Source organism: Epinephelus moara, chromosome 24, assembly GCF_006386435.1.
Source record: "Epinephelus moara isolate mb chromosome 24, YSFRI_EMoa_1.0, whole genome shotgun sequence".
Lineage (NCBI taxonomy): Eukaryota > Metazoa > Chordata > Actinopteri > Perciformes > Serranidae > Epinephelus > Epinephelus moara.
Window position 1 is genome coordinate 37,258,094 of NC_065529.1, and position 23,398 is coordinate 37,281,491.

General features: G+C 40.3%; 2 protein-coding genes, 1 long non-coding RNA gene and 1 pseudogene across 5 annotated transcripts; 1 reads left to right on the top strand and 3 right to left on the bottom strand.

Moving 5' to 3' along the window:
- Window positions 1-243: 243 nt before the first annotated feature.
- Window positions 244-8,973, top strand: LOC126386127 (uncharacterized). The gene is made up of 3 exons (XR_007569465.1): window positions 244-439; window positions 6,567-6,639; window positions 8,439-8,973. It is a non-coding gene; the product is annotated as an uncharacterized LOC126386127 (long non-coding RNA).
- On the bottom strand, window positions 5,046-10,521 carry LOC126386124 (probable N-acetyltransferase camello). Its single transcript, XM_050038270.1, has 2 exons — window positions 10,388-10,521; window positions 5,046-6,026 (listed from the first exon to the last, which is right to left on the bottom strand). Exon 2 carries the CDS (start codon window positions 6,012-6,014, stop codon window positions 5,343-5,345), a length of 672 nt encoding a protein of 223 aa, XP_049894227.1. The 5' UTR covers window positions 6,015-6,026; window positions 10,388-10,521; the 3' UTR covers window positions 5,046-5,342.
- A 1,599-nt stretch (window positions 10,522-12,120) lies between these two features.
- Window positions 12,121-12,826, bottom strand: LOC126386123 (probable N-acetyltransferase camello; annotated as a pseudogene).
- A 1,957-nt stretch (window positions 12,827-14,783) lies between these two features.
- On the bottom strand, window positions 14,784-20,385 carry LOC126386120 (putative N-acetyltransferase 8B). Of its 3 annotated transcripts, none has more exons than XM_050038265.1 (3): window positions 20,218-20,385; window positions 20,013-20,082; window positions 14,787-16,274 (listed from the first exon to the last, which is right to left on the bottom strand). In XM_050038265.1, exons 1-3 carry the CDS (start codon window positions 20,256-20,258, stop codon window positions 15,591-15,593), a joined length of 795 nt encoding a protein of 264 aa, XP_049894222.1. In that variant the 5' UTR covers window positions 20,259-20,385; the 3' UTR covers window positions 14,787-15,590. The 3 variants fall into 3 exon arrangements, with proteins under 3 accessions (XP_049894223.1, XP_049894222.1, XP_049894220.1); XM_050038263.1 differs by lacking the exon at window positions 14,787-16,274 and adding an exon at window positions 17,845-18,832 and having other exon boundaries at window positions 20,218-20,375; XM_050038266.1 differs by lacking the exons at window positions 20,013-20,082; window positions 20,218-20,385 and adding an exon at window positions 18,082-18,216 and having other exon boundaries at window positions 14,784-16,274.
- Between the last annotated feature and the right edge of the window lie 3,013 nt (window positions 20,386-23,398).

A 23,398-nucleotide genomic window follows, 5' to 3' on the forward strand; every position in this document is an offset into this window, starting at 1 on the left:
CAGAGGAGAGAGGCCTCTGGTGTGGGGACTGCTGGTCCTGCTGCCTCTCAGCCTGGGATTTTTGTTGTCTTGTTTGCTTGTTTTATTTGTGATAAATCCCATGGATATGAGTGTTTTAAATGTGTTTATGTGGTTATTTTGGGTCAGTGTTGGAGTTTTTTTTTTTTTCCCTATAGGGCCGCCCAGCACATTCTCACTCCAACCTTGTCACATATTGACATTTTGGTCATGGACTTTCCACGTCCACATATGACATGCAAGAGAACAGGGTTTGGCTTTAAAATTTTACGGGATGTGAACACAACTCTCTCGGGTGAAAGTCCATGTTTTTTGGACCCATCCAACACCCCTCCAGTGTGCCTCACTTGGACTTTTGCTGCCTTGACTTTTGTCCTTGTCCCGCTGTGTTTCCCCCTGACACTGCTGGGCGCCATTAAGGGTAAGTGGCAGCGTATCATGCCGATGTTTAAGAAGGCCTTTTTTGTTGGTTTCTGACGCTGCAAGTCACTAGCCATGTTTCCATCAGCCTGTTTAGATGCACATCTAGAAGTATCGCACCAGAAAATTATGATGGAAACGCCAAAATTCGAATTAAAATCCCCTGATTAGCACAAAGCAAAATACGCTCGCTTTAGCTGGGTTTTGGTTGATTCGAAAAAATGTTGATTCGCAAAACGGGGGATGGAAACAGTATGTTCGAATTAAGTCTGACGTAGTGCACCTCTCTCCATGGTGATATCCACACTCCAGGTCGGGAAGGCGGTAATGCATTTACAAGCTGGTTGCCAACCGCCAGAAAACATAGAAGAAGAAGAATGCGAGACTTATTTTGTTTCCTGTTCTGCGGAAAACTCGCGCGAGTTCGTAGTTTTCAAGCTCGTACATTTAATGGAAACACACAGGATTCGTATTTCTTTTAATGCGCATTTCCCAATCATTCGAATTTTGGATGGAAACATAGCTACAGTCCAAGCACCAGATTTTGACAACTTCAGAGTGAGACCAGGCTCAGCTGCCCAAGGGTTGGGTGTAACACAATGTCCTGTATACTCTATCGGATCCCCCTTCCCCTTCCCAGTCATGCCAGCCTTTTTCTTCTTTTTTTTTTTTTTTTTTAATTAATTTTATCAATATTATAATATATAAATATTTTATTAGTCTTTTAGGGCCTTGTAAATGTCCTTCTATTTCTCATTAAATTACTTTGTTTTATTGTTGTCCTCAGACAATGTCATTTCTATGGTCAAATAATATCTCATCAGTACTTTCCAAGTCTGTAAAGTAGAGGCCTCTGGTTTTTTTATAGTGTTTTAAAATGAGCTTTTTAGCTCATCTGGATTATTCTAGCTGCTGTATTGAATTACATTAGATTGTGCAAGTGTACTTAAACAAATGACCACTGAGTGTGTATATATTACTATGTGTATAGTAAATATGAAGCTATAGGGACCGGCTAGTTAGCTTAGCTTAGCTTAGCTTAGCTTAGCTTAGCATAAAGACGGAAAACAGGAGTACCGTACTGTACTGTAGGTAATACACTGGATAATTAGTTAATCTCATACAACCTCACTTAAAAAAATCCAAACTATCTCTTTAGATTAAAAAAATCAGCTCATCTGCATCATTAGACTTTACTAAATCCTGATTGGTGCAAAATAGTTTGTGACATAAATGAGCCCGCCCATTTCAAACCAGCAAAAAGAGCTCAGAGAAACAAAGAAATTCAGAAATCTCAAATGAAATAACCAAAACTTCCTCAAGAAAATAGTTTGTGCATGTAGAGTTCAATTCAAATTAAACATTAATGAAAGTCTGACTGGATTATTTCAGAGGTTCATAATAACAGAAAGTATTTATTACAGCAGAGCTGTGTTGTTTCAACGGGGCCTGCAGTCATGTGTCCTGCTGTGTGACTTGTTGACTGGTCTTCTGCTGGTTAAGTCCATCAGCACAAAAACACATGTGGGATAGGTGTGTGTGTGTGTGTGTGTGTGTGTGTGTGTGTGTGTGTGTGTGTGTGTGTGTGTGTGTGTGTGTTTTCCCAGTTGGAGCCCATGGGACACTTTGAGAGGTCTGTCATTTGATTCCTCCAGAAAAATTGTTCATGAAATGCTCTGCAAAAATTACAACAAATAAATCTTGGTGAGTGGTGGAAAAATAGTTCAGATCTTTTACTTAAGTAAAAGAAGCATTACTACAATATAAAAAAGCTTCAATACAAATAAGAGTCCTGCATTAAAAATGTCAATTAAAGGTCCACTGTGTAGGACTTAGGGGTTTTCTTTAGTGTATAATCACCTGAAAATAAGAATCACTGTGTATTTGTTACCTTAAAATGAGCTGTTTATATTGACATAAGGAGCAGGTCTTTATCCATGGAGTTCACCATGTTGCAACGCCATGTTTCTACAGTTGCCCAGAACAGACAAACCAGACACTGGCTTTAGATAGGGCCATTCATGTTTACATGTCTGCCCCTCCGTGACAAGCAGCATCAGAAAAACAGTGATTTTTAACTTGAAACTGCTTTATTCAGTGTTTTAAAAGGTTTAAATCACCTGGTCTGTTTGTTCTTTGGAGAAGGAGAGTCCTGAGGATAATTCAGGTCATGGTAAAAAATATTTATTTGACTCACAGCACTTCTTCAGTACCTACATAACATGCTAACATTGTGTAATAGCAGTGGGTTGTTTTCTCATCCTGGGAAAGCTGAAGATTTTTTTATTGCTAATACAGCTGCAGCTGATCATGCAACAGGCTGAATTTTAACTCCTCAGACAGCTTCTTTTCTCCACACGGTCCACATTCAGGTATCTGCTCACCACCTAAGATGTGTGTCCTGTGAGATGGAACACATGAAGCATTTTAAGGAATCCTACACAGTGCAAACATGGAAACAACGTTGACACAGAGTGCCTCCAACTGGAATGGAATTTTATAGTGTGGCGTCTAAAGCTTTTTGGATGTCAAACATTTGGCGCCTCCCGGTGGTATAATGATAAAACACACACACACTGTGACACACAGAGAGTGTATTTACATGAACACTAGCATCCTGGTGATGTGTTTGTTCATATAAACAGGGTAATTTGAATTACGGTATAAAATTATACAAAGATTCTACAAACTGTGCCTTTAAACACACTGCAGCTACAGTATGGCCTCAAAGGTTAAACACAGTGAATCACCACTTCAGTTTTCACATAAACCCAAAACTATGGGCTTATTTTTCTTTTAATTTCTGTCAGTGCTTTTGAACATTATGAACTTTTTAAATACAAACGCATTCCCTTAACTTTTATTGTATAGTCGGATAATCAGATAAAAGGACACGTAATCATGTACTGTAAATACTGCAAATACAAATAACCCCACAAACTGAGTTACATTACACACAGGTGCTTCAGTGTTACTTAGATAAATGTCTCCCTCTACTGTTCATGATTTCTCCCACCATCTTTGCTGAAACAAGGCTTGTTTGGTAAAGGTTAGTATGTCTATTGGGTATGAGAGGATATGGATATGTTTTGTTTATTTTTTACCAACATGATGTCGATTACAAAGTTTTGACCGTGGCTCGTGTCAAAATGGCAGACTCATACAAGATTCCTGAAGAACAGTGTCATGTAAAAAGCTGTCAGAGAGCAAGCTGATAAATCATGTAAATCATTGTCTGCACCATAAACCATAACTGCTTTTAAAGGACAGAGTGTAAAGACAAGATGAGCCGCAGCAGGTTTTACAACCAGCATGTCAACAATAAACTCATTATACATTGTGTGTAATCAGCCAGCAGAATCCATATAGGGCAGGGGCAGGCAACCCACAGCTTTGGAGCCACATGCGTCCCTTTAGCCACTCTCCACTGGCTCCCTGTGGCCTTGACAACAAGAAAATCATGTTTTTTTAACATTTTAAAATTAATCTATCATTGTTGCAGGCCTACAGAAATTCTTCATTCTCCAATTATAAAATGTGCAGCCTTTCCACTGAATAAACACAACAGATTGTCAACTAAAATGTGCATAATGCAACTACAGAGTGGCGCTTTGCCTCTAAATTTTGCTGAACCTCAACAGCAGTGACTAGTCTTAAGTTTCTGTAGCTAGGCTATGGATTCAAATTCCTAAAAGAGGGAACCAGATAATTTATTTGCTTTCACCACCAACTCTACAAAGTTAAAATCACCAAATTATAATACATAGCTCAGTTAAGAGTAGCACCCTTGTAGTAAAACATATTAATGAATGCTCATTTAGATCAATAAATAACAGTAAAAGGCTAATTCAGACTTTATTGGCTGTGTTACTGGGGGTGGCACGGTGGTGTAGTGGTTAGCACTGTCACCTCACAGCAAGAGGGTTCCTGGTTCAATCCCAGGAGAGAGTTTGCATGTTCTCCCCATGTTACCGTGGGTTTTTTCCAGATACTCTGGCTTCCTCCCACAGTCCAAAGACATGCAGGGTAACTAGTGACTCTAAATTGGCCGTAGGTGTGAATGTGAGTGTGAATGGTTGTTTGTCTCTATGTGTCAGCTCTGTGATAGTCTGGCGACCTGTCCAGGGTGTACCCTGCCTCCCGCTCAATGTCAGCTGGGATAGGCTCCAGCCCCCCGCGACCCTCAAGAGGATAAGTGGTTACGAAAATGGATGGATGGATGGCTGTGTTACCTCTATTATAAGGCCCAAATAGCCTCTGTCTTGTGGCTCCATGTGGCTCTTTTCATAGTAAAGGTTGCCGACTCCTGATAAAGGGAGTATGAGTGAACAGGATATAAGAGATATGAGCTGAGGACTGGGTTTGACTCTCCTGTTAGACTCTCCTGCACCTGGTTGAGATTAAGTTGCATCTTTATTATTCCTATTGGTTTAAGTTTGGTGCCTTCCTGTGGCACCAGCAGACCTGAGCAGAAGTCTCATCAACCACAATATGTATTAACACCTGTGTGGGTGTTGAGGGCCTTTAAAAGGCTGCAGTCAGTGCATGAGAGTGTTGGAAAGAGAGCAATGTGTCAAAGCAAGACATACAGCAGTGTAAAACCTTTGGAGTGGTTTTATTTCTTACATGGTTTTGTGTGAAAAACAATCACATGATTGATCATTTGTGTACAAAAATAGTGGAAACTAGTTTTCATACTAGTTTCAACTGTGCAATCAACGGTTCATTCATCGTGTTTAAAACATTAATAAAAGTTGGTCTTACAGGAAAAGGAAAAAGCTCCTTATCTTTGCTCTACCTGAGACTTAGTGTTTTCTTTTTCTTCACAGCTAAAACACTGACTGCGTTTATGAGATAAAGCTCACAGACGGTCCAGTTATTAATGCTACAGAGGTATTTTAGGTCTACAGGTGTTTTTCCATCAATAAAATCGTCACCCCGGTCAGCTTTACCTTCCAACGAGCAGAATGGGTTTTAGTGTGTGAGCGGAAGTGTCTGAACCCCAGTTTCTCGTACAGGGCCACACCAGCTGTCTGAGTGGAGCTGGTCTCCAGCACCACCTTGGAGAAGCTTCGTTCTTTACAGAAGTCCACCACAGTCTGAGTCAACTTCGAGCCCAGGCCCAACCGTCTGTACAATGATGAGATGATCATTCTGAACAGTTCCCCATGTCTTTCTTTCCCACTTTGTTTGGCCACCACAGCCACCGTACCCATGATCTGGGCCCTCCCATCAACCTCAGCCTCCGCCACCCAGAAACAGTCATCTGGTCTGCTCATATAGTTCCCTGGGATGTCCTGCATGTCCGTCTGGAGTTTCTCCCTGACGTAGCCGGCATATAGCTCATGGCAGCAGTAGTATACGAGGCCCACCCATGCTCCTGGTAACACCACAGCCCCTAACATAGAGTCGAGCAGGTAGCCAGGGACACAGAGAGCCAGGGTGATGGCGATGTAGAGAGGGCCAGTCATGGCGTTGTAAAAACATGGACGAATGTGCTCTAGGATGCCGTTGCTGAACAGGGTGAGCACTGCGTCCTTGTCTGAGGGACGGTACGGGCGGATCAACACCTGCATGACCAGAGGAAACTAGAGGAAAATAAAAGATTCACACATAAGTTAACTGAGTGTGATCATTTATGTTATATTTTTGAAATTAAGTCAGCTCATAGTCTCAAAAACAAAACATGGAAACATTTTGAAAAGTGCATTAATGTAGATGCTTAAGAAAATACTTCTTAAATTAGTGGGTGTTCACAGATATTGAGCATCAGTTACTTGAATATCAGACAATTTTGATCATTTATTACCAAGTTTAGTCATATATCCGCAAAAATACCAAATATTTACTACTTCCGTTTTCTCATGTGAGGATTCGCTGCTTTTCTCTTTGCAGTATCATGTTATATTGAGTATTTATGGATGTAGAGCAGAATGAGCTTTATAAAGACCGTGGACTCTGGAAAATTGGAGCAGACATTTTTCTGACAAAACAATCCATTAGTCAAAAAAGTCTCACCACACTAACAGATAAACAAAGAAATCATTGTAATCTGATTATTTGTGGCAGCTGTTTTGCTTCCTGGCAGTGTCATCAATCACTGATTTCCCGTCACAATCATTTTTCAGGTATCAACTCTGTGACAGCCATGCGCTCTGCTGAAGCTACTTGCTTGAGAAAACTTTGACACAGAGGTGTAAGGTAAGAGCTTTGCTACTTTTCCTCCTGTTTGTTTCTTTATCCTTTCTTTTTGCCGCTTTTCTCTTTAAATATCATGACTGCTCATTGAACGTGTAAGATGTGCTCAGCTTGTCACATTTTGTGCCTAACTAGCTACTGTATCGTATCATCCTGTCACATGATCAAATAGAGACTTGACATTAGACAATATATTACCATACATGTAGAAGCCAGAATATGTATTTAACCTCTGTTTTTTGAATGAATAATAAAATAATTTGAATGAATTACCTGTATTTGGTAACACTTTACTTGAAGGTATCTACATAAGGGTGACATGACACTGTCATGAACCTGTCATTAACATTATGTACGTGTCATAAACATTATGTACATGTCATAAATGTTTATGACTGCTGTCATTAAGTGTCATTGGGTTTTTGTAATGACAAGTTGACATTGTTTGGGTTGTCTTGATTATGACAACTTGACATTAATTAAAGTGACATTACCAGAAGTTGTCTTTGTCATGACAAGTTGACATTAAATTTGTTTGGGATGTCCCTATACTGACAACTTGACATTAACCAGGATGACATTAGCAGAAGATGTCTTTATCATGACAATAATAATCATTATGTCAACTTGTCATAAACACCAAAAGAGGTGCATTTCTTGTTAATGTCAAGTTCTTCTGGTAATGTCATCCTGGTTAATGTCAAGTTGTCATAATAAGGACATCCCAAACAAATTTAATGTCAGCTTGTCATGACAAAGACAACCTCTGGTAATGTCACTTTAATCGATGTCAAGTTGTCATAATCAAGACAACCCAAACAATGTCAACTTGTCATTACAAAAACTGAATGACACCTAATGACAGTAGTCATGAACGTTTATAACATGTACATAATGTTCATGACAGGTTCATGACCGTGTCATGTCATAGTTATGACATTGTCATGTCACTCTTATGTAGATACCTTCAAGTAAAGTGTTACCCTTTATTTATATAGCACCTTTCATGCACATAAAGTGCTTTACAATTTAGACGGCAGAAACCAACAGCAAAGAAATAAAACCATGCAATTATACAACACTCGTTCAAAGAGAAAAGAGAAGAATAAGTACATTTATCTATCAGTAATTTATCAAGCATTAATTTAAAAAAAAACATATATACAAACATACAGGATCTCAGGGTTCTAGAGGGACATACGGTGATAGGGAATCAATTATATAGGAGGGGGCGATGCCATTTTGTTTTGCCATTATTTTGTTTCATCCCATTTTGCTTCAGTTTGGACTTCGGCATGGATGTCTTTGAATGTGTCACAGTTAAGAGCCTAGCTTTTTTCATTGATTGTAGTCACTACATACATGCTGAATACCTGTATATGACAAAAATATGAATGAAAATAAGGAATCATTTATTTAATTTAACAGATTTTTTAGTTTATTCTGTTTTTAAAGTTTATTTAGAATAAACATATATTTTGTTAAAGAATGCTACTGATTATTTTACAAAAAAAAAAAAGAAAGAGAGAAGAATTGAAAATCATGACAGAGATGGTTTTTAATTTGATGTGAGTCTGTCTGTAGTCCTGCGGTGGCCCCACTGTCTATATTTACGCCGCTGTTATGACTGTTTTTATAAGTTCTTTTGCAGCAGGGGTGTCAAACTCTTTTTAGGTCATGGACCACATACAGCCCAGTCTGACCTCAGCTGGGCCAGAACTGTAAAACCATTGCAGAATAACCGTTTCTCTCTCAGGCTAACACGGAGGTGCTGATGCATGCTTTTATCTCTTGTCGTTTAGATTACTGTAATGCCCTGCTGTCTGGTCTTCCCAAAAAGACCATCTCTAACCTGCAGCTACTCCAAAACTCAGCCACACAAGGACCAGAGGGCGGGAGCACATTTCACCAGTTTTACAATCGCTGCATTGGCTCCCCGTGTGTTTCAGGATCGATTTTAAGGTTCTTTTATTAGTTTTTAAATGTCTTAACGGCCTTGGGCCATCTTATTTATCTGACCTGCTTTTATCATATCAACCCTCGCGGATCCTGAGGTCCTCCGGCACCGGCCTTTTAATTGTTCCAAGAGTTAGAACAAAAACCCACGGGGAGGCTGCATTCAGCCATTATGGCCCTCACTTATGGAACAGCCTGCCAGAGAGCATCAGGACTGCAGAGACTGTTGATGTTTTTAAAAGGAGGCTCAAGACTCACCTTTTTAATTTAGCTTTTAACTGATTTCTTTTACTCTTTTAATTCTTCTATTATATGTTCTTTTTACTTTCTAATGCTTTTAAATGATTTATTTTTAAATCTTTATGCATTTTAGTTTCTAAATCTTCATTTATTTATTTATTTATTATTATTATTAATATTATTTTACTCTTTAAATCTTAAATTTTTCCTAATCTTACATTTTTATGCATTTTATCATTACTTTATCTCATACTTGTTTTATGTTATCATATTGCCTTTTAGTCTTTTAGTCATGTGTGTGTGTTTATATGTGGGGGTGGGAGGGGCGGGTTTTCAATATGTATGTATTATTTTTGTTTGTTTTTATTCTGTGAAGCACTTTGTGCTGCATTTTTAATGTATGAAAAGTGCTATACAAATAAAGTTTGACTGATAAAAGTTTGATTGATTGCAGAATAACCTGTAAATAACAACACCTCGTAATGTTTCCCTTTCTTTTAGTGTAAAGAAGTGCATTCTGACAACATAAAGCTTTTACTAAACAGATCAACAGTGGAAGACAACAAAGTCAAAGCTACTGAGGAAGGAATTCAAGTTATTCTCTGCCTTACAGACCATTTACAGATCATGTTGGCACTTGGCAGTGCCTTAGCAAACAGGGAAGTCTGATGCAGCTGCTGATACAGCATTATTTTGCACAGTGTTCAGTATCTTGAAATGTGACCACAGTAAGTATTCTTTGTACTGTCTGAGAGCTGTTTTCTGGTCAGAGAGGAAAAGCCTCTGAAGCAGCATTTCACATACATTAGGCCCCTTAATGTTTAACTTGCTCCTGCAACCTGAACCCTGAGCCCTCACGTGCATCCATACCAGGTGTGCAGGATCATCCAGTGGGTCTGATTGAAATGGCACAAAATGCATGTTTTCAGTATATCTTTACAGTGTTATAAACAGTCTCCTGTGCTAACTTAACCTGTTAGTCGACTGGTAACATGTCCAGCAGCACTAAACTGACGCCATGCCTTCACTTTAGTAACCTATGAAGGTTTGCTTATGAGGAAACTCTCTGCAAAACACACTTTAACACCACTCAGCGTGACTTCACGGCCTGCTAGCGACATTCATTCATTCATCTTCTAACCGCTTCATCCTCTTGAGGGTCGCGGGGGGGGGGCTGGAGCCTATCCCAGCTGACATCAGGCGAGAGGCAGGGTACACCCTGGACAGGTCGCCAGACTATCACAGGGCTGACACATAGAGACAGACAACCATTCACGCTCACATTCACACCTACGGCCAATTTAGAGTTATCAATTAACCTAGTCCCCAATCTGCATGTCTCTGGACTGTGGGAGGAAGCCGGAGTACCTGGAGAGAACCCACGCTGACACGGGGAGAACATGCAAACTCCGCACAGAAGGGCTCCCACGCTCGAGATTGAACCGGCAACCCTCTTGCTGTGAGGCGAGAGTGCTAACCACCACACCACCGTGCCGCCCCTGCTAGCGACATTACAACACATTTTAATGAAACAAAATGAGACTCTGTTACTTACGTTACTCAGGCAGCTTATGAAACAGGTCCTCCTTGTTAGGAAGCAGCTCAGTCATAACCTAAGGGTCCTATATTCCCCTGGTTTACATGACATGGCACATGATAAGGACATGACCATGGTTCATGGGAGAAAGGGACTGTTGGTTACTTATCACAGGAGGGGAGGGGTGGCTGGGGTGTGACATCATTTTTTTACTCTCCCCAAAGCCACAAATATTTTCCCTGAGCCTCCCTGAGTGAGTGTCAGAGTTTTAAAATGTACCTTTTGATGTTTGAAAGTGAGAAGTTAATACAAGGCATGCAGCAAGATGTTGTTGTTTTTTACTTCCTGTTTCAAAAACAAATGCAATGCAAGGTACTGTTACGTTCAGGGGAGTTAAATTATGGAATGGTGTGCCATCAGATATTACACGTGTATCAAGGGTAGCTGTTTATAAACAGACGTTAAAGAAATACCTGAAGGTACAGAACAATGGCCTAAATTAAAAAGGGTTTGTTACATAATACCTGACTGTACGAAACTTAATGTGAAACTTTCCTGGTCTTTTCATACTCTCAATTATTGTATATACTGTTTACAACAACTTTTGAGCTGTAAATAAATAAATAATAATATTAGTAATTATTATTATTATTTATAGTTTATATTTATTTATTTATTTATTTATTTATACCATTATGTATAATAGTATTATAATATATAATATTACAATATTATTTATTTTACAATTTATTTTAGTTTTTAATGATATAATAATAATAATAATTATTATTATTATTATTATTATTATTATTATTATAACAATTTTAATACAGTAAGGACACTTGTCATTGTTGTAATTAGTGCCGTTAGTCGTTTTATTGTGGTTAATCTATTAGTTCTGTTTGTTTGTTTTTGTTTTGTTTGTTTTTTTGTGTTTTGGTTATTGCTTTGTAGTTTTCCTGTTTTCTTGTTGTATATCGTTTTATTTTTGCCTTGGATTTTAAATTACATATTTGTTTTACAGTATGATGTCACGTTTGCTTGTGTGGACCCCAGAAAGAGTCGTTGCTACCTTGGTAGTGACTAATGGGGATCCAAATAAATAAACGAATAAACAAATAGATAAATCACTAAGTGCTTTGATACTCACTACAGTAATAGGAACACATGCAAATACAGTACTCCAGAAACTATTGAGTTGCAGCACAAACAGGTGCTCCAGTGTTACTCAGATAAATGGCGCCCTCTGCTGTTTATCATTTATAATCGACAACCCCAAACTTCCTCACTGAATCAGCTCATCAGGTCTGTTTGTGAAACCTTACTGTGATTGGGTGGATCTGTTTTTTACCCACATTGTATGGATTACACATTTTTGTGTGGATGTTCAGAGTCTTTGAAAGGCTGCAGTCAGTTAGTGTTAGAAACAGGATGACGTGTTAAAGCAGAACATACAGCGGTGTAAAACCTTCAGGAATGGTTTTATTACTTTAATGTTTTTGTGTAAAATGAGATCAGTCATATGTGAAATAAAATCACAGTAGCTGAAGACAGTATTTATTTGTTAAAAAATGAAGACATTAAGTACAATAACAGAACTACAAATAACAGTCAGCGTATTTTAGTCCAGTAAACTTTTAAGAGGAACAGCAGGGCATCATGTTTAAAACATTTAGATAAGTTGGTCTGACGTGTTTGTAATACAAAACTTACAGATCATAGTTTCAGTCAGGTGTTAAATGTAGAGACAGCTGATCAGCTGATCAGGATTATTTCAGGACTACAGGTGTTTTTCCATGAATACACTCGTCACCCTGGCCAGCATCCAAACAGAGAGCTGTGTTCCCATCTGTGAGGGGAAGTGTCTGAATCCCATTTTCTCGTACAGGGCCACAGCAGCGGTGGCTGGAGAGCTGGTCTCCAGCACCACCTTTGAGAAGCCTCGCTCCTTACAGAAGTCAACAACAGTCTGAGTCATCTTTGAGCCCAGGCCCAACCGTCTGTACGATGGTGAGATGATCATTCTGAACAGTTCCCCATGTCTTTCTTTCCCACTTTGTTTGGCCACCACAGCCACCGTACCCATGATCTGGGCCCTCCCATCAACCTCAGCCTCCACCACCCAGAAACAGTCATCTGGTCTGCTCATAGTCTGCTCATATAGTTCCCAGGGATGTCCTGCATGTCCGTCTGGAGTTTCCCCCTGACAAGGCCGGCATGTAGCTCATGGCAGCAGTAGTATACGAGGCCCACCCATGCTCCTGGTAACACCACAGCCCCTAACACAGAGCCCAGCAGGTAGCCAGGGACACAGAGAGCCAGGGTGATGGCAATGTAGAGCGGGCTGGTCATGGCGTTGTAAAAACATGGACGGATGTGCTCCAGGATGCCGTTGCTGAACAGGGTGAGCACTGCGTCCCTGTCTGAGGGACGGTGCGGGCGGATCAACACGTGCATGACCAGAGGAACCTAGAGGAAAATAAAAGATTCACATGTGAATTCTCACAGTAAATTGACTCAGTGTCACTGAAGACTATGTTTATAATATTAATTTGCCTGAGGAAGACCAGTGTGTGGGAAATACATATTACTCTTGTTTTTAATCATGTAGGCAATATAATGAACAAAGCAAACATATTGATTTATAGATTGATTGGAGGCCACCTTTTAGAGCAGCTAAACTACATCCTCCTGGGACCTTAACTTTTGTTTGGGAGGCATTTTGTTATTTCCACCTCACTTTCTTCCTCAGCTCTACCCTCTTGAATCGGAGATACTAGTTCTGAAGTGGCCCCAGAGATGAGCTGCTAAGTGAAAACTTCAGGCAGCAGAAACCCAAGAATGCAGAAGAAGAGGATGAAAAATCATGCAAAGATGCTCCTGAGACAGTTCAGCACATAACAGCAGGGTGTAAGATGCAGGCAGGAAGAGCATACATGGGACACCATAACCAAGTGGCTGGCATATTGTACAGAAACATCTGCACTGAGTTTGTGCTTGAAGTCCAAAGGTCAGAAAAGAAGACACCTCCTAAGGTGGTAGAGAATGACCGAGCTAAGATCCTGTGGGACTTCCAGACTCCAGACTGACAAACTGGCGATGGCTAACCAACCGGACATCGTGCTGATCGACAAACAACAGAAGAGGGCAGTGGTGATAGATGTAGCAACCCAGAGCGACAGCAACACCAAGAAGAAGGAACAAGAGAAGCTGGAAGAATACCAAGAGCTGAAAGAGGAGCTAGAAAAGATGTGGGGAGTAAAGGCAACAGTGGTGCCATTGGTAATCGGAGCACTGCGGGCTGTGACCCCCAAACTGGGAGAACAATATCATAGATTATTATTTTGTTTTCATGAAAATTGGAAGCTGCACTTAGTGGCAAAGTATGGGATGGTTTTACTTTTAAAGCTTGGGAAATTAGGCAAACTAGAATGAATATAACTGGTCTCATGCCTATGTACATGAAAAATCTATAGTCTCCCTTGTAAGCTGTTTGTGTTGGGCATCTTTTGATGGAAGATATCAGAATACAGACCTCACATTTGAGTACATTTTTTTTTGCTGGACATAAGTTAGTCCATCTAAATGTCAATATATTTTAGCACTATTTAGTCATACATATTTTACAGTATATATTATGATGGTCAATTTGAGAATTTATCAGCAGTCAGGTGAAAGTCATTTGAAAAACCAAGTTGCAGTTGCATCTTCGTAAATCAGCACTCACAAAACAATAAAAAAAAAAACATCTCTGAAGTAAATTAGTACCGCAGAACATAAGGCATCATCTCCTGGCTGATGAACCAAGTTTGTAGAAAGTCCCACAAACCAGTGGGTGACATCACAGTGGCTGCGTCCACCTTTTTTATACAGTCTATGCAAGCAACTCAACGTTCAGGCCTTCAGTGTGCCAGAAACCTCTCCAGTTTAACGCACCACAAATGACACTTAAATACAACTTAACCTGACTTAGGTCTAGTTTTCTGCTGACTAACTATAACATCACATTTCAATGAAAATTGATGCTCTTTTAACGTTACCCAGACAACTTGTGAAACTGGTCCTTGTGGAGGAGCAGAACAATCCGACCGATGGGTTAAATGAACTATGAACCTAAAGAAGCACCATGAACCTGATTAAAAGTTAACTTTACAAAGGGATACGTTAACATAACCATGGCGCTGACAAAGAGCTACTTTAAGGCATTGTTTTGATTTTATGTCAGGTCAAAGTTACTCACAGTGGCAATAAAATGATCACACCACTCCCAGACTGTGATGCTATCCTGGGATGACATTTGACCTACTCATCTGATTTATTACAGAAGCAGTCAGCAGCCTCAAAGCACAAAAAATGCACAGGTTTAAATGACAAAAGTAACAGTTTTAACATCGTTTTGCACAGTGGCATTAACAAGATGTTTCAAGTGCCTATGATATTTTTTTCTTGTCTTTTTTCAAACATACCAGATTCAAACTATGTAAGTTATATTATATTCAAACATAATTTCAGCTAGCAGGCATACATGAGTAGAGAGATGGAACAGGGGGAGAAAATGAAGGAATGTACATGATGGGAGACAAAACGTCACATATTGAGGCATGTAAGAGCTACATTACGTCATCAGCTCCAGAAAATAAAGTTGCCATTATCTTATGAGGAAGGCTATCCATGTAAAAATGACGCCCTCTACTGTTTATCATTTATAATCAACAACCCCAAACTTCCTCACTGGAACAGCTCATCAGGTCTGGTTGTGAAACGTTAGTGTGAGTGGTTGGATCTGTTTTTCTTACCTACATTGTATGGATTACACATTTTTGATCATGCCTCTTGTGTGGATGTTCGCAGCCTTTGCAGTCAATTAGTGTTAGGAAGAGGATGATGTGTTAAAGAAAAACATAAAGCAGTGTAAAATCTTCAGGAATGGTTTTGTTTCTTGCATGTTTTTGTGTAAAATGAGATCAATCATCTGTGAGATAAAATCACAGTAGCTGAAGCCAGTATTTATTTGTTAAAAAGTGACGACTACAATAAACAGTCAGCGTATTTTGGTCCAGTAAACTCATAAGAGCAACAGCGCATTGTGTTTAAAACATTTAGATAAGTTGGTCTGACGTGTTTGTGAAACAGAAGTTACAGATCATAGTTTCAGTCAGGTGTTAAATGTAGAGAGGGAAATAACAAGAACATCACAATGCTGATCAGGATTATTTCAGGACTACAGGTGTTTTTCCATCGCTACACTCGTCACCCTGGCCAGCACTAACATCCAAACAGAGAGCTCTGTCCCCATCTGTGAGGGGACGTGGCTGAACCCAAGTTTCTTGTACAGGGCCACAGCAGCAGCCTGAGTGGAGCTGGTCCACAGCACCACTTTTGAGAAGCCTCGCTCTTTACAGAAGTCCACCACAGTCTGAGTCATCTTTGAGCCCAGGCCCAACCGTCTGTACGGTGGTGAGATGATCATTCTGAACAGTTCCCCGTATTTTTCTTTCCCACTTTGTTTGGCCACCACAGCCACCGTACCCATGATCTGGGCCCTCCCATCAACCTCAGCCTCCGCCACCCAGAAACAGTCATCTGGTCTGCTCATAAAGTTCCCAAGGATGTCCCGCATGTCCGTCTGGAGTTTCATCTTGACGTAGCCGGCATATAGCTCATGGCAGCAGTAGTATACGAGGCCCACCCATGCTCCTGGTAACACCACAGCCCCTAACACAGAGCCCAGCAGGTAGCCAGGGACACAGAGAGCCAGGGTGATGCCGATGTAGAGAGGGCTGGTCATGGCGTTGTAAAAACATGGACGAATGAGCTCATGGCTGCCGTTGCTGAACAGGGTGAGCACTGCGTCCCTGTCTGAGGGACGGTACGGGCGGATCAACACGTGCATGACCAGAGGAACCTAGAGGAAAATAAAAGATTCACATGTGAAATCTCACAATACCTTTACTGAGTAGTAAAGTATGAAGGCATGCAGATTATATTATTCATGTTTGTCTAGTTGGTTTCACACCTATGTGCATGAAAAACCTAGTATCAGGTGCATCTTTGTAAATCAACAGTCACATTAAAAGAATCATCTGTGAAGTCACAGTTTGGGCTGAGGTCTCTGGTTGGTTTAATCTGGAAGTGAAGGCGAAGATTAAGTTACTAAGCAACTTTTTAGGTTACACTTTTGCTAGCTTATTAAGTGACAAGACAACTAAATCGAACTGGAAGTTAGCGTCGCCCTGGTTCCCATGACAAAAAGCCAATGGGATTTTTTCATTGAATTCTGGTTCATTACAGAAAATAAGCTCTGTGGCAAACAAAAGTTTATGACACAGGTTTTGTTCAATGAGATAATCTTAACAAATGATTGCCATTTCTATCATTTTTGAAGTGTAAACGCAATTGCCAGAAGTAAAATACTAACATTAGGCTGTAAACAAACTACACCATAGTTGCATCGACACCACCACAGCGAGGCTGTGAAGACGTTTTGGTGTTATGACACTCTGTGGTCTCATTTAGCCACTTGTTAGCAACCACCTTTGTTAACACACATGAAATCTTCAAAATTCTCGAGTGGGGTGTCTACTGTCATATATAATGTCGCAGAGTCTCATAAGCTTTTGTTAACCACAGACCTTATTTCAGACATCTAACCAAAAACCCATTTGATGAACCCACTGACTTTGAGACGAGGGAACTGGATATGCAAAAATGCAAACTCATCTCTGTGTTTTAGGACTCACTCCTGTAGCACTCTACAGGAGCCAACAAACACTGTGTGTGACCCAGAACATAAGGCACCGTCTCCTGGCTGATGAACCAAGTTTGTAGAAAGCCCCACAAACCAATGGGTGACATCACAGTGGCTGTGTCCTCTTTTTTTTTTTTTTACAAAGTCTATGCAAGCAACTCAATGTTAGTTATAGCCTGAGTTCAGGCCTTCAGTGTGCCAGAAACCTCTCCAGTTTAATTCACCACAAATTACACGTAAATACAACTTAACCTGACTTAGGTCTAGTTTTCTGCTGACCAATTATAACATCACATTTTAATGAAAATTGATGCTCTCTTAACTTACGTTACACAGGAAACTTGTGAAACTGGTCCTCGGCGAGGAGCAGAATGATCCAACTCGCGGCTCACATGAACTATGAACCCGATTAAAAGTTAACTTTAATGAGTGTTACGTTAACACAATAATGGCGCCAAGAGCTGCACTGAGGCATTGTTTTGAGTTCATGTCAGGTCAAAGTTACCTACAGCGGCAATTAAAGATTACATCACTGGCAGACTGACAGCTCCAGTGTTACTCAGATAAATAGCGCCCTCTACTGTTAGTGTGAGAGGTTGGATCTGTTTTTTACCCACATTATATGGATTACAAATTTTCCTGTGGATGTTCAGAGCCTTTAAAAGTTTGCAGTCAGTGAGTGTTAAGAAGAGGATGATGTGTTAAAGCAGAACATACAGCAGTGTAAAACCTTCAGGAATGGTTTTATTTCTTACATTTTGTGTAATAACAGTTAAATGAGATCAGTCATATGTGAAATAAAATCACAGTAGCTGAAGCCAGTATTCATTTCTTAAAAAATGAAGACTACAATTAACAGTCGTAACAGGCGTATTTTGGTCCAGTAAACTCATAAGAGCAACAGCGTGTTGTGTTTAAAACATTTAGATAAGTTGGTCTGATGTGTTTGTGAAACAGAACTTACAGATCATAGTTTCAGTCAGGTGTTAAATGTAGAGATAGCTGATCAGCTGATCAGGATTATTTCAGGACTACAGGTGTTTTTCCATCGCTACAACCGTCACCCTGGCCAGCGTTGACATCCAAACAGAGAGCTCTGTCCCCATCTGTGAGGGGACGTGGCTGAACCCAAGTTTCTTGTACAGGGCCACAGCAGCAGCCTGAGTGGAGCTGGTCCATAGCACCACCTTGGAGAAGCTTCGTTCTTTACAGAAGTCCACCACAGTCTGAGTCATCTTTGAGCCCAGGCCCAACCGTCTGTACGGTGGTGAGATGATCATTCTGAACAGTTCCCCGTATTTTTCTTTCCCACTTTGTTTGGCCACCACAGCCACCGTACCCATGATCTGGGCCCTCCCATCAACCTCAGCCTCCACCACCCAGAAACAGTCATCTGGTCTGCTCATAAAGTTCCCAAGGATGTCCTGCATGTCCGTCTGGAGTTTCATCTTGACGTAGCCGGCATATAGCTCATGGCAGCAGTAGTATACGAGGCCCACCCATGCTCCTGGTAACACCACAGCCCCTAACACAGAGCCCAGCAGGTAGCCAGGGACACAGAGAGCCAGGGTGATGCTGATGTAGAGAGGGCTGGTCATGGCGTTGTAAAAACATGGACAAATCAGCTCATAGACGCCGTTGCTGAACAGGGTGAGCACTGCGTCCCTGTCTGAGGGACGGTACGGGCGGATCAACACGTGCATGACCAGAGGAACCTAGAGGAAAATAAAAGATTCACATGTGAAATCTCACAATACCTTTACTGAGTAGTAAAGTATGAAGGCATGCAGATTATATTATTCATGTTTGTCTAGTTGGTTTCACACCTATGTGCATGAAAAACCTAGTATCAGGTGCATCTTTGTAAATCAACAGTCACATTAAAAGAATCATCTGTGAAGTCACAGTTTGGGCTGAGGTCTCTGGTTGGTTTAATCTGGAAGTGAAGGCGAAGATTAAGTTACTAAGCAACTTTTTAGGTTACACTTTTGCTAGCTTATTAAGTGACAAGACAACTAAATCGAACTGGAAGTTAGCGTCGCCCTGGTTCCCATGACAAAAAGCCAATGGGATTTTTTCATTGAATTCTGGTTCATTACAGAAAATAAGCTCTGTGGCAAACAAAAGTTTATGACACAGGTTTTGTTCAATGAGATAATCTTAACAAATGATTGCCATTTCTATCATTTTTGAAGTGTAAACGCAATTGCCAGAAGTAAAATACTAACATTAGGCTGTAAACAAACTACACCATAGTTGCATCGACACCACCACAGCGAGGCTGTGAAGACGTTTTGGTGTTATGACACTCTGTGGTCTCATTTAGCCACTTGTTAGCAACCACCTTTGTTAACTCACATGAAATCTTCAAAATTCTGGAGTGGGGGGGTTTACTGACATATTTTATGTCGCAGAATAAAAACCGACAGTCTCATAAGCTTTTGTTACCCGAAGACCTTATTTCAGACATCTAACCAAAAACCCATTCGATGAACCCACTGACTTTGAGACGATAAAACTGGAAATCCAACAATGATAACTCATCTCTGTGTTTTAGGACTCACTCCTGTAGCACTCTACAGGAGCCAACAAACACTGTGTGTGACCCAGAACACAAGGCACCGTCTCCTGGCTGATGAACCAAGTTTGTAGAAAGCCCCACAAACCAATGGGTGACATCACAGTGGCTGTGTCCACTTCTTCTTTTACAAAGTCTATGCAAGCAACTCACCTGTAGCTATAGCCTGAGTTCAGGCCTTCAGTGTGCCAGAAACCTCTCCAGTTTAATTCACCACAAATGACACTTAAATACAACTTAACCTGACTTAGGTCTAGTTTTCTGCTGACCAATTATAACATCACATTTTAATGAAAATTGATGCTCTCTTAACTTACGTTACTCAGACAACTTGTGAAGCTGGTCCTTGTGGAGGAGCAGCACGATCCAACCTGCAGCTCAAATGAACTATGAACACAGAGAAGCACTATGAACCTGATTAAAAGTTAACTTTACAGAGAGATACGTTAACATAACCATGGCACTGACAAAGAGCTGCTTTAAGGCATTATTTTGATTTCATGTCAGGTCAAAGTTACTCACAGTGGCAAGTGAAGATCACACCACTCTCCGTGCAGAAACATGTTAAGGTTGTAAATGTTTCCATATACTGTTTTCAAGAGATCTCAACCTCTGCTGTCTTTGATATTAGATGCAGTTGGGTGCAGTCATTCATTAACTAAGATACACAAGAACTGGCCGGTAATTTTTTCCTGGGATGACATTAGACTCTCACTGCTGATTTATTACAGAGGCAGTTAACAGCCTCATACGACAAAAAACACACAGGTTTTTTTTTAACATAATTCTGCACAGTGGCATCAACAGGAGGGGGCATGAAGGGTCCTCTTGGCTTTAGGTGCAAACTGTGATCACTGTATAAATACTGGTATTAAATACACATGCAGATGCAGATAAAGTGTGACTGTGATATTGTTCTGTTGCTGCGGACTATACACTTTACAATACAGTTGCACTTTATGTTTGTAGGTGTTGTTTATTTGTGGGTAACCAGGTTTAGGGAGAACATAACCTGTACAGCAGTACACTGAAGAAAGCCACAGTGGTTGTCTTTTTTTATGCAAACCCATTAAAGGTGCAGTGTGTAGGATTTAGGGGCATCTACTGGCAGAAATGGTACATAAATATAATAGCTTACATTTTCAGAACCACTTCATATTCAGCTTGTAATTTATCTGGTATCTCAATAAACATTCAAGTCATACATTATTGGTTAAGTTCTTGCTGCACACCCTGCTGCTGGCCAGTCGCAGCAAACCTGTTTTTAGTTGTTTTTACAAATAGGTGTGCCAGTTAAGCCTCATGAAGGGATATGCTTCTCACTTACCTCATTCTAGCCATTTGGTTTAATTTGCCCTGACATGTCCGTGTCTGTGATCTCTGCTGCCATCCCACAGCATTAAAGGTTAGAAATTTGTTCTGAAAATTTACAAGCAACTTACCTGTCCAGAAACAATGTTCCAGCTACTCTGGGAAGACATAACGATGATGTAAGAGTAACACTGAAGATATGACAAGTGAATAAAATAATTTGAATCAGAATAAATAATTCTAAAAATGCAATAATCCCATAACGGTAACACTTTACAATAAGCTACACAAAATTAGAGTAGTTACTGGCATGATACACAGCTGGTTACCATTACAGTTTAACAGCACAACAACAAACACCAGCACCCAACAAACTCACCCCGGGAGAGCAGTGTTCGTGTCCTGTGAGATTATAAAGCCAAACCCTGTTCTTTTTTCCTAACCCTAACTGCGTGTTTGTCTTTGAAGGAAAAAAAAACATCAATTTGCGGTGTTGTACTGATGTAGTGCGTTTATTTTGAAAGAAGACAATGCGTGTAACAGGCAGAACTTGACACGGTGTCCCAGAACGTCAACAACCAACGCACCCAGGGTACCTTTCACATTGTATGTGGATGTGGAAAGTCCATGACCAGACGTGGATATGTGCCGAGGTCAGAGCGACAATGTGTTGTCTGGGATGGGTCATTTTACGCCTGTTAAATGCATTGTGTCTTTTCAAAGTACACTTCCGTCTGACGCCGCCTGTCCACATATCATACTGCTGTGACAGGTGTCATGTGGCTGACCGGCGGCTTATCATAACACCATGAAAGGTCCTGGCTGGTCACATTATATGAATACAATTCTGCAATCAATGCCGTTCCTTCTGGTTTAATCCATCTTATTACAGAGCAGTTATGTTTTGGTGAAGGAAAAATCCCAGAGGCTCCATTTGCATTGATTTTGAATGGTATCAACATATTTGACGTGTATCTCATGTGTCGTTGTGTTCTGGTTTATACCTGACATTTTTTGTACATTGTTTTAGAATATATTACAGAGATGCTGACATTATGAAAATTAAAAGATGCAGAATGTGTTCCGTCACTCCGGGCATTCGGAACAGAACGTAGTTCTGTAGTTCCATAGAACCTCTTTGATGAGGCCAAATAGTTCTGTAGTTCCATAGAACCTCTTTGATGAGGCCAAAAGTTTGTAAATACAAGTGGAATGTTGCAACAGACAGTTTGAGTCCAGCAGTCAAAGAGTGCAGACAGACATCACAACTTGACTCGAATTTCTAAAGAGATCCACAACACCACGAAGATGCTCGGACAACGTATTTTTGGCCGAAAGGTTTGTCTTTTATCTATCTTTCTGCAGATCCATGGCTTTTAATGTGACCTTGTGAAATGAAAAAGTTTCCATGACTTCAGTGTGTTTTTCGATACTTTCAGTTAGGGCTGCACGATTAATCGTAATAAAATCGTGATCTCGATTCATATGCATATGCGATTTAATTTTTCCCGACTCCCGGCCCCGCTGGAGCCGGGAGCCTCATACAGATCTGCTGGTAAAGTTAACTTAGCGTTAGCAAGCGTGATAAAAGACGGCAGAGAGGCGACGTTGTGCAAATAAACCGAAGATTTATTAATTTTCTGTAGCTGTAAATGTGTTAACTAACTATGCTAAAGCTTTACAAGCTATTCAGGGCTGCCGACGATAACGTTAACATGACAAACAGCAAGGCTAACGTTACGGCTAACAAGCTAACGTACTGACACTCCTCAGACAGACACACACATACCGGACAGCCTCTCAGTCCGTAGCCGCTAACGTTAGCTCATGTACAACACAGGTACCACACAAAAACTTTTACGAAGGGTCATAATGTGCTTCTAGTGACTGTCAAATCGGCAGCGAAAGTTGTTTACACTGCGGACACGGAGAGCAGCTACCTTCACTCTGCTCTGCAGGAACAAAGTGGGAGGCAAAGATCCTCTCAGAGGAAGAGGGCTCACTTTGCTGCAGGGTTCACCAAAACGTTTTTTTGTTTTTTGTTTCTTTTAGTAAATTGAACACACATTAAAGAACATACAAGATCCTGTAGAGAATTAATACATATAATACAATACGATAAACATTGTCAAATCAAATGAAGGAAGATGATTTTTTAAAGGCAAATAAAATATTGGGGATTTATGTAAAAATATACATAGAGACATATAAATAATTATATAATTGAAGATATGTAGGCTATGTTAGGTGAATACTCCTGTCAAATGCATGGTGTTGAAACGTTTAATTTTGACTTAATTCCAGGCCTGGAATACCTACCTCAGAAAAATGCTGTCCAACATTGATATTATTGTTAAAATTGTTCAAAAGCTGTAAGAGAAGACAAGAGACT

What these genes read in the sequence shown, in the direction of transcription:
- LOC126386124 (XM_050038270.1), bottom strand. Translation starts at nt 6,014, where the DNA reads ATGCAGGTGTTGATCCGCCCGTACCGTCCCTCAGACAAGGACGCAGTG.
- LOC126386120 (XM_050038265.1), bottom strand. Translation starts at nt 20,258, where the DNA reads ATGTTTCTGCACGGAGAGTGGTGTGATCTTCACTTGCCACT. An exon ending in TGTGATCTTCACTTGCCACT is followed by an intron (nt 20,083 to 20,217) that starts GTGAGTAACTTT and finishes CTGTGTTCATAG; the next exon opens with TTCATTTGAGCTGCAGGTTG. An exon ending in TCACAAGTTGTCTGAGTAAC is followed by an intron (nt 16,275 to 20,012) that starts GTAAGTTAAGAG and finishes ATTTTCCTCTAG; the next exon opens with GTTCCTCTGGTCATGCACGT.